Source organism: Oratosquilla oratoria, chromosome 41 (assembly GCF_046742065.1).
Source record: "Oratosquilla oratoria isolate Oo_2021 chromosome 41, ASM4674206v1, whole genome shotgun sequence".
NCBI classification, from domain to species: domain Eukaryota; kingdom Metazoa; phylum Arthropoda; class Malacostraca; order Stomatopoda; family Squillidae; genus Oratosquilla; species Oratosquilla oratoria.
Genome location: NC_134817.1, coordinates 13,731,639 through 13,742,906, shown reverse-complemented (window position 1 = coordinate 13,742,906; position 11,268 = coordinate 13,731,639). Strand labels below are relative to the sequence as shown.

General features: G+C 40.7%; 2 protein-coding genes across 3 annotated transcripts in view; one reads left to right on the top strand and one right to left on the bottom strand.

Moving 5' to 3' along the window:
- Positions 1 to 136: 136 nt before the first annotated feature.
- mre11 (double strand break repair nuclease mre11) overlaps positions 137 to 11,268 on the top strand; it is a 30,127-nt gene continuing 18,995 nt past the window's right edge. Inside the window, exons 1-6 of one of the 2 annotated variants that reach the window (XM_076178065.1) lie at positions 137 to 212; positions 3,567 to 3,759; positions 5,980 to 6,142; positions 6,507 to 6,646; positions 7,135 to 7,325; positions 9,139 to 9,346. In XM_076178065.1, the coding sequence (XP_076034180.1) occupies positions 3,672 to 3,759; positions 5,980 to 6,142; positions 6,507 to 6,646; positions 7,135 to 7,325; positions 9,139 to 9,346 (790 nt within the window). In that variant the 5' untranslated portion in view covers positions 137 to 212; positions 3,567 to 3,671. The remainder of the gene's footprint in view (positions 213 to 3,566; positions 3,760 to 5,979; positions 6,143 to 6,506; positions 6,647 to 7,134; positions 7,326 to 9,138; positions 9,347 to 11,268) is intronic. The other variant, XM_076178066.1, reaches the window with a different exon arrangement.
- On the bottom strand, positions 1,197 to 1,982 carry LOC143021112 (uncharacterized). Its single transcript, XM_076178398.1, has one exon. The coding sequence runs from the start codon at positions 1,980 to 1,982 to the stop codon at positions 1,197 to 1,199; it is 786 nt and encodes a 261-aa protein (XP_076034513.1).

The following is an 11,268-nucleotide window of genomic DNA, read 5'->3' as shown; positions in this document are numbered from 1 at the left end:
GAAAATTACTTTATTTATCTTAAAATCTTCATGAAAACCTTGAAATAATTTATTTCGGTCAAACAACTATAATTAATCAAAATTGGTTTCGATATATTACAATTTCATACTGGCGGGAACTTGCATGCCCTTCAACCATTTGTTTACATACGTGTTTAGACGTGGGTTGACTGACTATTGTTGAATTCGATAATTTTATACTTTATTATAAGGTTAGGATGTCATACCGCATTACCCACTTGATCATGAGCTGATGTTTATTAGTATGATATAATTTATATGATATTACTAACAATTTTCTTGCTTGATATTTTATTTCGCGTAAATTTTACACACAAATGTAACACCAGTTACCAGTTTTATATTATAATATTTTACTTATTTCACTTATTTCTTGTCATACTGTAATAGATGTGTAAACATATTATTATTCGCATTTCAAATATTTAATTGAATGCATTTGTTAAGTAAGCCCAGTCATTCCTATAGAATGACATTGTTGGTGGTAGCATTACTTACTTACTTAGTTTACTTAGTGAAGTTCTGAGGTCGATCCTCACAGCCGTAGTGGACTACCGCTGCTGCCAGTCCTGTTGTCCTTCCTTGCGAGGGTCAGTTGGTCTGGTAGTGTGTTTTGAGAGAACCTACTTATGGCAGTGTAGCCTGGCGCTGGAGGCTCGTCTGGTACCTTCCGCAGGAACCTGTCCAATGCATGTTTGAAGCTGTCCACCGAGCATTTAGTTTTCTCTCTCACCTCCTTTGGGAGGGCGTTGAAGATTTTAGGACCCTCATGGCCTAGGCTGGTTGCCAGTAGGGTCTTAATCCTCACCGGGGCTCTCGATGGGAGAGTTTGTCTCTCACATTAATTATTATATTTTTATAATAATCATAATGCCTGTCACACTTCGCCTGCCAAATTAAGTGAAACTTCAGTAGCATCGTCCCAAGTTTACAACATTAGTTTCCAATTTGATTCATCTTCGATATGTGTCCTGCAGTTCTTCTTCCTCTTCCTCCACTTTTTCCATTAACCATTATTTCTGGATCCTTCAGTGTTTTATCCATGGACTTAGATACACTTAGAAGATTTCTGTCGGTGATCGACGCAGCTAGACTGGAGTCCCACTGTGACCAGGTAGCTCCCTCACATCAGTTGTCCAATCGGTTAGTCGATTGGCGTTGGGGCTGGTGTATCCTCATCCTGGTGTTGGTGGTTGGTCTGGTATTTTGGCCAACCATATATCCAGATGTTTTTTGAAGGTATCTGGAGACACCCCTGTCATATTTCTCAGTTGAGGCAGGATGCAGTTGAACAATCTTGGTCCACTGAACAAGAAACTGTTATGAATTCTGGACTTGATGTTTAGTGTTGATCCGGGAGTGGTCCTCACATAACATAGCCTCCCTTTTCTTTGGTGGACTGTTACTTGTATACCGGTGTTGGGCACCTTCTTTTCTAACTCCTTCCAGATGTAGATAATGATGTAGCGTTCCCTGCACCGTTGAAGAGAAAACAACTGCAACTCCTTCAGTCTCTCCCAGTAGTTCAGTTCCTGGAGCCCATGTATTTTGTTGGTGAAGGTCCTTTGGGGCCCTTCGATCTCCATGATTTCTGATACTTTCTGGGGAGACCAGAGCTGGCAGCAGTATTCTAGATGTGGTAGAACTAATGATTTCCACAGGGTCAGCATACATCTTGGACTTCTTGTCTGGAAGGTACGTAGTATCCACCCTGCTAGATGCCTTGCTTTTGACGTTGCTTGGATTATGTGATGAGAGAAGGAGGCATCACTGCACATACTCACTCCCAGATCTTTCACTACATCTTTTGCAATGATCTCTTGTTGGCCACAGTAGTAGTTTGTTGAGATCTTTAGATCCAGTTGGCGACCATAGCGTAAAAGTTCAAACTTTTCCCCGTTCAGTGCCATGTTGTTCTCCTCCGCCCACCTCAGAATTTCATTGAGGTCTTGTTGTGTCATCAGCGAAGGATGTCGCTGTAGAGTGTTTAAGGTCCCTGTCTATGTCCCCTATCATGATCCTCTATGTCTATGAGTCTGTGGCACAAAACAACCTCTTTGACAAGAGAACTCTAAGGCTTACTTGTCTTGCTTGTCATAGATTTAGGTGACCACACCATGGCCAGTCTGGGGACCCACTGTTTCCACACCTCTGCTCGCACTTCAGGTATTGAAGCTGATCAATGATGGAGTTTGATGCAGCTCCCCATGAAGTTGAGCCGTGTGGTATTAGAGGCTCATCGGGTAATGATGTCAACAACTTGTCTAGCCTCCTCTTGAAAGCCTCGGTGCTGACTCCTATTAGGTCTCTTATGTCTCTGTGTAGACAATTAAAGAGACTTGGTCCAGCATCAAAAAAAGCTCTCTGCCTGGATCGTTTTTATGGGTTGAGAGTAACTTCTTACAGCTTTCCTCGCACAGGTCCTACCAAATCTGGAGTCGTGTTGTGCACTGAAGTCCCCCGGCGATGGATTTGGTACAGTGCCCTCAAGTATCTTCCAGGCATATATAATGAAGTAATGCTCTCTGCGTCTTTGGAGAGAGTATAATTAGAGGTTTTTCAGCCTCTCCCAGTAGTTGTTTTGAGTCTCTGTCAATCCTCCTGACGAACACTCTTTGAACCTGTTCCAGCTCTTGGATCTCATTGATCCTATGTGCCGACCACAGCTGGCAGGCATATTCCTTCTTTGACACCATGAGAGTCTTCCATAGAGGTAACAGGCACTCTGGTGCTCAGGTTTTGAAGGTTCGTAGAAGCCACCCACTCATTCTTCTACCAAACTTTGCAGTTAGTGCTATGTGTTCTTTGAAATTACAATCACTGCTCACCCAGACTCCCAGGTCTTTGCCTCTTTTTCTTCTATTATTTCCTCTCCCACTTTGTGTATAAAAATTTTGCGGTCCATGTTTAGACCATATTTCAATACTTCAAATTTATTGTGGTGAAATTTCATGTTATTGACATCTGACCATTCACAAATTATTTTTAGGTCTTTTTTTTTTATTTTTCTGCGTCCCCTGCAGTACATATTGCTTGGGATATTCTAGTGTCATCCACAAATGATGTCACCTTTGAGTCAACTATAACTTTGTCGATGTCACTGATCATGAATAGGAATAAGAGTGGGCTGAGCACTGAACCTTGTGGCACTCCACTGATCACTGTCGAGTCTTTGGAGTGTGTGCCTTCCACTACCACTTCCTGTTTTCTATTATGAAGAAAGTCTCTGAGCCAAATACTGAGCTTACCATCAATGCCACACTTTTTTTACTTTGTGTAGCAAGATCCTGTGATCCACCTTGTCAAATGCTTTAGGGAAGTCCAGGTACATTATGTCTATGTTCTCCCCACTTGCTACTTTCTCAAGTACATTTGCATAATGGTCCAGAAGTTGAGAGAGGCATGATCTATCATTACGAAAGCCATAATGGCCTGGGTTGAACAGGCCAGTCCTAAGTCTAAGTCTAAGATAAGTATTTTTGTATTATTTTTCCATAGCTTCTATGTATTTAATCACTTACTTTTTTATTTATGTTTTGTTAAAGATATGAACGCATGGACTTGTGGATGAAATGACTAACTGAAATTGGAACATTGAACAAAGTAGAAGATCAATATTATTTACACCTACTTAATTACCAAATCAAGGAATGGAGGTCGCTGACAGTGATGCTATTTTCCGCATCCTAATTGCAACAGATAACCACTTAGGTTATGGTGAGAAGGACCCAGAAAGATGTAAGTTTCTTTGTTTATTTACTTTAGAATAATTGTGTGTGAATCCCATAAATAAATACTAACTTGGATATCAGTGCTTCAAATTCAGGTCTGGCACTTTTTCAAAACTGAATTAATCCAAGCAAAACCTGCGAAACCAGCTGATATATACCCTAAAAATATTTCAGATCCTGAAATAACCTATTCTCGTTAAGTAAATTTTACTCAGCTTTCCAATAATGTGATCCTCTTTTGCCTAACTGCCTTGATTCAGGAGATATTAACCAGTTATATGATAACTACCAAATCGCACAAAACCAACTATCTTGAAAAATCCTAACCTAATCAAACCTCACCATTAGAAAGAACAGGTCATAATACATTTACACAACAAGTTTTAGCAAGATATGACATCATTAAGTCAAGGGTTTTAGTGGATTTTGGTTGGTTTTGATAAAACACCAGTCAAATTATAATGACTGGATATCCACAGCCCCAGTGGGGCTGGCAACAGTCCTAGGGCACTACCATTGATCTCTTTCGAAAGAAACTTTGGATTATTTTGTGTTGTCTTAGTGTATTTACCTAGTTGTAGGAATGTTTCTGTGTCACAGGTTCAAAGTAACAGGGAGGAAGGGAAGTTGCCAATTGACAGCTCTCCCCACATGAAAAGGTGGAGGAAACATGGTTGAATTTGATAAGGAGAGATGAGGCCAACTCCAGAGATCAAGTGCCATCCCCTATGGGCTGCACCTTCATATAGAGTTGATGGAATTTGATAGGTTTTGAAGACAGTCTTATGTTATTCACTGCAGTCCATCTTGTATGACAACCACTAGAAGGTACATGCCACTGATCCCTGGAATTTGTTATCATTGTAATATTAGTGCAGTTACAGGGATTAATCCAATGGTTACTGTTGACAGCTACTTGCCCAAGCACTATGCAAATAATGTATATTTTACAAGATGGATGCATTGTGGTTGTTTTGAAGATATTATTGGGTTTATAACATCCAATTGCTGAGAATTAGATTATTACATACATATACCAAGGGCTTTTTCTCCTATACAAAGGAGTTAGCCAGAGTCAAAAGGCATAATTCCACTCCAACCCATTTCATCCCCACCCACTCCTCTCCCATTCACCAACTCTCCCTCCCTCCCTCCCTCTTTTCTTGGTTCCTCCTGGATGATGGGTCATCCCAGCATCTTGCCCACTGTTCTAGGTCAGAAGCAATGCAGTAAGACACAGCACATCCACAACAAGGCCACTTCATTTAATTGGCGACCCCCCCCCTCCCCTCATGCAGAAAAAGAGACAAGGAGAAATCCTTTCAGGCTGCATCAAAATATCATTCACACAACCACTCCCTAAATCCCATCCCCCGCCCACTTCCTTCCATGCATCACAGCATCATCCATACACAACCATTCCCTGCTCACCCCTGTCTTCTGCCCTCTCCTTTCCTTACTCAACAGACATCCCCCTCTTTCTCAACACCCCATTAGAATAAGATTATTATCACCAGTAAATTAATCTTAGATTGTAGGTTTTCAGGTGCATACCAGGATGTTTGCTTGTATAGCCATTGTAAAACATTGCTAATCTCAACCAGATTTGTATCTAGTTACAGTATTTCAAAGAGGGCAGAGACAAAATGATAAAGAAAATCATGGCTCCCAATCCTTCGTGGAGCCTTGCTAGTAATTTGTTTTGAATTAGACTGTTTCTATCTGAATATACATATCAAAGGCCCATTCCTCCTCACAATGGAATTGTTATCTAGTGTCACAATTTTGTTAGAAATAGTCATTACAGTATTTTGTATTACTACTAAATCAGAGAAGAGAAAAGGTCACTGATTAAATGAAGTGGCCTTGCTGTGGATGTGCTATGTCTTGCTGCATTGCTTCTGACCGAGAGCAGTGGGTGGGATACATAGATGACCTGTCATCCATGAGGAGCTAAGATCAGAGGAAGGAAAGTGTGGAATGGGTGGGAGAGGGTATATGCCTTTTGACTTCAGCTACCTACCTGGTAAAGGGGGGAAAAAGCCCTTGGTATAGCTGGACTAAATCAGAACCACTTAATGCTGCCACATCAAAAGCTATGTCATCTTTCCATCTCTTTTCCTTTGTTGTTCATTGTGTATGTATTTATGTCCTTAATTCATTCTGTTGTATTTTATTTAATGCCCTATATTTTATTATCTTTTCTTTCTTTTTTTCAAAACCATAGCAAAAGATAGTTTCGTGACATTTGAAGAAATCCTGAAATTAGCTGTTGAACATGATGTGGACTTCATTCTACTTGGTGGTGATCTTTTTCATGATAATAAGCCCTCCAGACAGTGTTTGGTGCAATGCATGGAACTCCTTCGCAAGTATACCTATGGGGATCGGTGAGTAAATTATCATGAGTTTTTATATATATAAAAATGCCTTATGAAATTTTAGTCACAGCTGTGTTAAAAGCACACTTTTTCTTAATTTTGTAATAGAATTTAGAGGATTGTTGCCTTTATTTATTTTTATTTTATTTTATTTTTATTTAATTATTATTATTATTATTTTCTTTTTGGCTACCCCCCTTGTAAGGGGGAAAAAGCCTTGGTATATGTATGTATGTATGTATTATTATTTTTATTTTTATTTTCATATATATATATATATATATATATATATATATATATATATATATATATATATATATATATAAAATAATAATAATAATAAATTTATCCAATTTCTTCTCACTCAAATCAGACCAGTATTGTTTGATTTCCTGAGTGACCCTACAGTTAATTTCTCCCACTCCAAAAACCCAAATGTGAACTATAAGGATCCCAACCTGAACGTGGCCATACCAGTCTTTTCCATCCATGGGAATCATGATGACCCTTCAGGTAAGCATAAACAGATGTTATTGCACGTCTTTAATAAACATGTTGTACAGAAAGTATGGTTCTCTCACTCCCATCCCCAATCACTTCATTCCTCACTCCTTTCCTAGAAAATTAGATAATGGGAAACATGACCCAGCAAGCATTGCTCCTTTCCTGTAAACTACAATTAAATAAATACACACACATATACACACATGGGACAGAAGAAATACAAGAGGTCACAAAAAGAAACTTAAGAAGGACAGTTACATAAGAGATATGAAAAAGAACAGCTTTCCACACAAAGTAATAGATACATGGAACAAATTGAAAGATTAAACAGTGAGTGCTAAAACTATACATGATTTTAAGAAAGAATTGGATGCGGAAAGATGCAACTGTGGGTCACTACGAGCATAGCTTTTCTCCCACAAAATACAACTAGGTAAATACACACGCTCACTGTAGAAAATGTAAGTAATGCATTCCCTTTTCATTCTATATTTCAGGATTAGGACAATTCTGTGCCTTAGAAATGCTGTCATCTGCTGGCCTTGTTAATTACTTTGGCCGCAACACCAACCTAAATGAGGTCACAATATCCCCAATTCTTCTGGAGAAAAAAAAAACCAAGGTTGCAATTTATGGGCTTTCTTCTATCAAAGATGAACGACTCTTCAGACTTTTCAAAGATGACAAGGTACCAAAAACTGTGTTGATGTTATGTGGCACTAGTTTAAAAAGAAAAGAAAAAAAAAAATAGATAATCATGAGCCAATTGACAAAGTGTGTTTTTAAAGTGTATCCTTTACTAGGTGGGTAGGTGTTTGCTTTGACCCAGCCAGCCCCTTATACGGGGGAACCTTTTGGTATGCATGCATGTATGCATATATAACTGAACTGAGGGAAGAGGGGCTGTTTTTATGTTTAATCTGGCCAGAGAAAGATATATAGATTCCCAGTTACTTCTCTCTGTCCCAAATAGTCACTTTCTTATCACCCATCAGAGGATTGTAGAAAAATATGAAAAGATTTATACTTGGAAGCATTAGAAGAGAGATTTAAAGTGGAAGGCTGGGTAAGAAAGTGGAGATCAGTTTGACATAAATGCTACATTGCTCTGGTCCATAGCAGTGCCCCTAAGGTCACTGAAGTATTGTGCGCATGCAATAGGGTAGGTAGTTCCAAAGTGTGGTCCCAGCTGTGGAAGAGTTGTGTCTCACCATATTGTTTTTCACCAAAGAAGTGGGGGACAGGAGGACCCTTTGTGTACACAAGGTGCTGAGGTGGGAGGTCATGGTTGAATAAGTTTTATTTGTCTGTAATGTCAGGATTCAAAAGTGTAATGAGAAATAGACGTTTAGGAATGGATGCAAAGTGGAGATTGTATGAAGGGGTGATGCAGTGATGCATGGAAGGGAGTGGATGGGGGTGTAAGGGAGTGTGTGTGAATGATGTTTTGACACAACCCAAAGGGATTTCTCCCCGTCTTCTATTTTTCTGCGTGAGGGGCCAGAGAGGGGGGTTCGCCGATTAAATGAAGCAGCCTTGATGCAGATGTGCTGTCTTGCCACATTGTTTCTGACCCAATGCAGTGGGCAAGATGCGGAAATGACCTGTCATCCAGGAGGAGCCAAAATAAAAGGGAGGGAGGGGGTTGAATGGGAGTGGAGTATGTGGGGATGAAATGGGTGGGAGTGGATTTTATGCCTTTGTTTTTTGGTTACCTTGCTTGTAAGGGGGAAAAAACTGTTGGTATGTGTATATATAATGTCGGTTATTATAAGAAGTTAATAATGGAATTAGGGAAGGTGTTCTAAAGGAGGAAGTTGAAGGTTACTAAATGTGAGTAAAAGTAAGGTGATGAGATGTACAAGGGGAGAGGATGGCAGCAATTTGGAAGCAAGTATTAAGGGAGAGAAACTGGAGGAAGTGGATAGCTTTAGATACTTGGGTGCAAATGTGGCAGGAAAGGAAAGATTGGAGGTGGAATGTAGATTGAGAGAAGCAAGTAAATGCCTAGGGGGGATTCAAAAGTGTAATGAGAAATACACACTTAGGAATGACTGCTAAAAGATTGTATGAAGGAGTGATTGTGCTGACAACACTGTATGGGGCAGAAATATGGAACATAAGAGAGAAAGAGTTTGAATGAAATGCCTGAGAAGTATGGTAGTGGCTACTGGGCTGTATAGAGTGAGAAACAAGGAAGTGAGGAGGAGAGCGGGGGTGGAAAAGGAATTGAGAGATAGGGTTAATGAAAGAGTATTGGGATGGTTTGGACACATGGAGAAGTCAAGAAAAGAGGGAAGGGTGATGAATGGGAGTGGAGTTATCCCTTTTGACTTTGTCTACCTCCCTGGTAAGGGGGAAAAAGCCCTTGGTATGTCTATAATGTCAATATATATTCTATGTCAACCCCTTCATAAGGGATAGAAGGGTTTTAGTGTGTCCACTTTCTACCTCAATGTCTTCTTTTTCTCTCTCCATGATTTATTTGGAATGTTGAACAGGTGAAGATGTTACGACCAAGAGAAGAGATGAACTCGTGGTTCAACATTATGGTTCTGCACCAGAACCACACCAAACATGGCATGACCAACTACGTTCCAGAAGAGTTCCTTCCCCCATTCTTGAATTTAGTCATTTGGGGACACGAACATGAATGCCTGATTCAACATCGCAAGTCGTCTTCTGGCCAATTTTATGTTGTACAGCCAGGTAAGGCTTTGATCGACCTTGTGTTTCTTCATATCATAGTTTCACCCTTGTTTATTTATGTATTCTTTTTTCTGTTTATTTATTTATTTATTTTATTATTTTCATTTCATTTATGGAGAAAAGTGGGAGATAAGCCAGTTGTTGTTTGCTTACAACACTGCACTTGTAGCAGGATCAGAGGAGGGATTAAGGAAGTTAATGATGGAGTGTGGGAAGGTGTGTGAAAGAAGGAAGTTGAAGATAAATGTGGGTAAAAGTAAGGGGATGAGATGTACAAGGGGAGAATGTGGTAGCAAATTGGAAGCGAGTCTTAAGGGAGAGAGATGGGAGGAAGTGGACAGCTTTAGATACTTGGGGCGAATGTGACTGGAAAGGGAGGAGTGGAGGTGGAGGTAGAATCTAGATTGAGAGAAGCAAGTGAATGCCTTTGGGGACTAAAAAGTGTAATGAGAAATAGACATTTGGGAATGGATGCTAAGAGGAGATTGTATGAAGGAGTGATTATGCTGACAGCACTGTATGGGGCAGAAACATGGAACATAAGGGACGGGGAGTTTAAATGTGTTTGAGATGAAATGCCTGAGAAGTATGGTAGGGGTTACTAGGCTGGATAGAGTGGGAAACAAGGAGGTGAACAGGAGAGCAGGGGTGGAAAGGGAGTAGGGAGATAGGAATGATGTAAGAGTATTGGGATGGTTTGGACACAGAAAGAATGAGTGAAGAAAGATTAGTATAAGAGGTGTGGAAGGAGTGAACATGAGGGGACGACCAATGATGAGATGAGATGGACGGGGTAAAAGGGGTATTGGGAAAGAGGGGAATATCTGTTGAGGAAGGAAGGAAGACAAGGTAGGGGTGAGTGAAGAATGGCTGTGTATGGATAACGCTGTGATGCACGGAAGGGAGTAGGTTGGGGATGGGGAGGTGAGAGAGTATGTGTGAATGATATTTTGACGCAGCCTGAAGGGATTCCTCATCATCTCCTTTTCTACATGAGAGGACAGAGAGGGGGTTCACTGATTAAATGAAGCAGCCTTGCTCAGGATATGCTGTGTCCTGCTGCATTGCTTCTGACCCAGGGCAGTTGATGAGAAGCAGGGATGACCTGTCATCCAGGAGGAGCCAAGAAAAGAGGGAAGGTGGTAAATGTGAGTGGAGTATGTGGGGATGAAATCGGCGGGAGTGGATTTATGCCTTTATTTTTGGCTATCTCCCTTGTAAGGGGGAAAAAATCCTTGGTATATGTATGTATGTATTATTATTTTATATATATATATATATATTCTTTTTCTTCTTGAAGTGGCTGAAAGTACATACATACATATACCAAGGCTTTTTCCCCCTTACAAGGGAGGTAGCCAAAAAGGGAAAGGCATAAAAACACTCCCACCCATTTCATCCCTACATACACTCCACACCCCTCCCACCCTCCCTCTCATCTGAGCACCTCCTGGATGACGGGTCATCCCTGCACCCTGCCCACCGCCCTGGGTCAGAAGCAGTGTCGCAAGACACAGCACATCCACAGCAAGGCCGCTTCATTTAATCGGCGACCCCCCCTCTCCGTCCCCCCTTGCATATAAGGAGAGGACAGGGAGAAATCCCTTCGGGCTGTGTCAAAATTTACTCACACATACTACCCCACCCCCCACCCCCCTGCCCATTCCTCCTCATGCAATCACAACATCATCCATATACAACCATTCTCCACTCACCTCTGTCTTGAAAGTACAAATGAATAAAGAAATGATGTTGCCCTAAAGGATTCTGTATGCACCATAGATTTTTGTAGTTGATTAGGAGGGGGGTTCGCCATATAACTATGCAGTGGGCATCAACCAGCTCCTGCTTTTAAGCCTCTATGGGGAATAGCAGTTTCTTGCTGCATTGCCAAGTAGTGTGGTACGGGAGAGGAATGACTT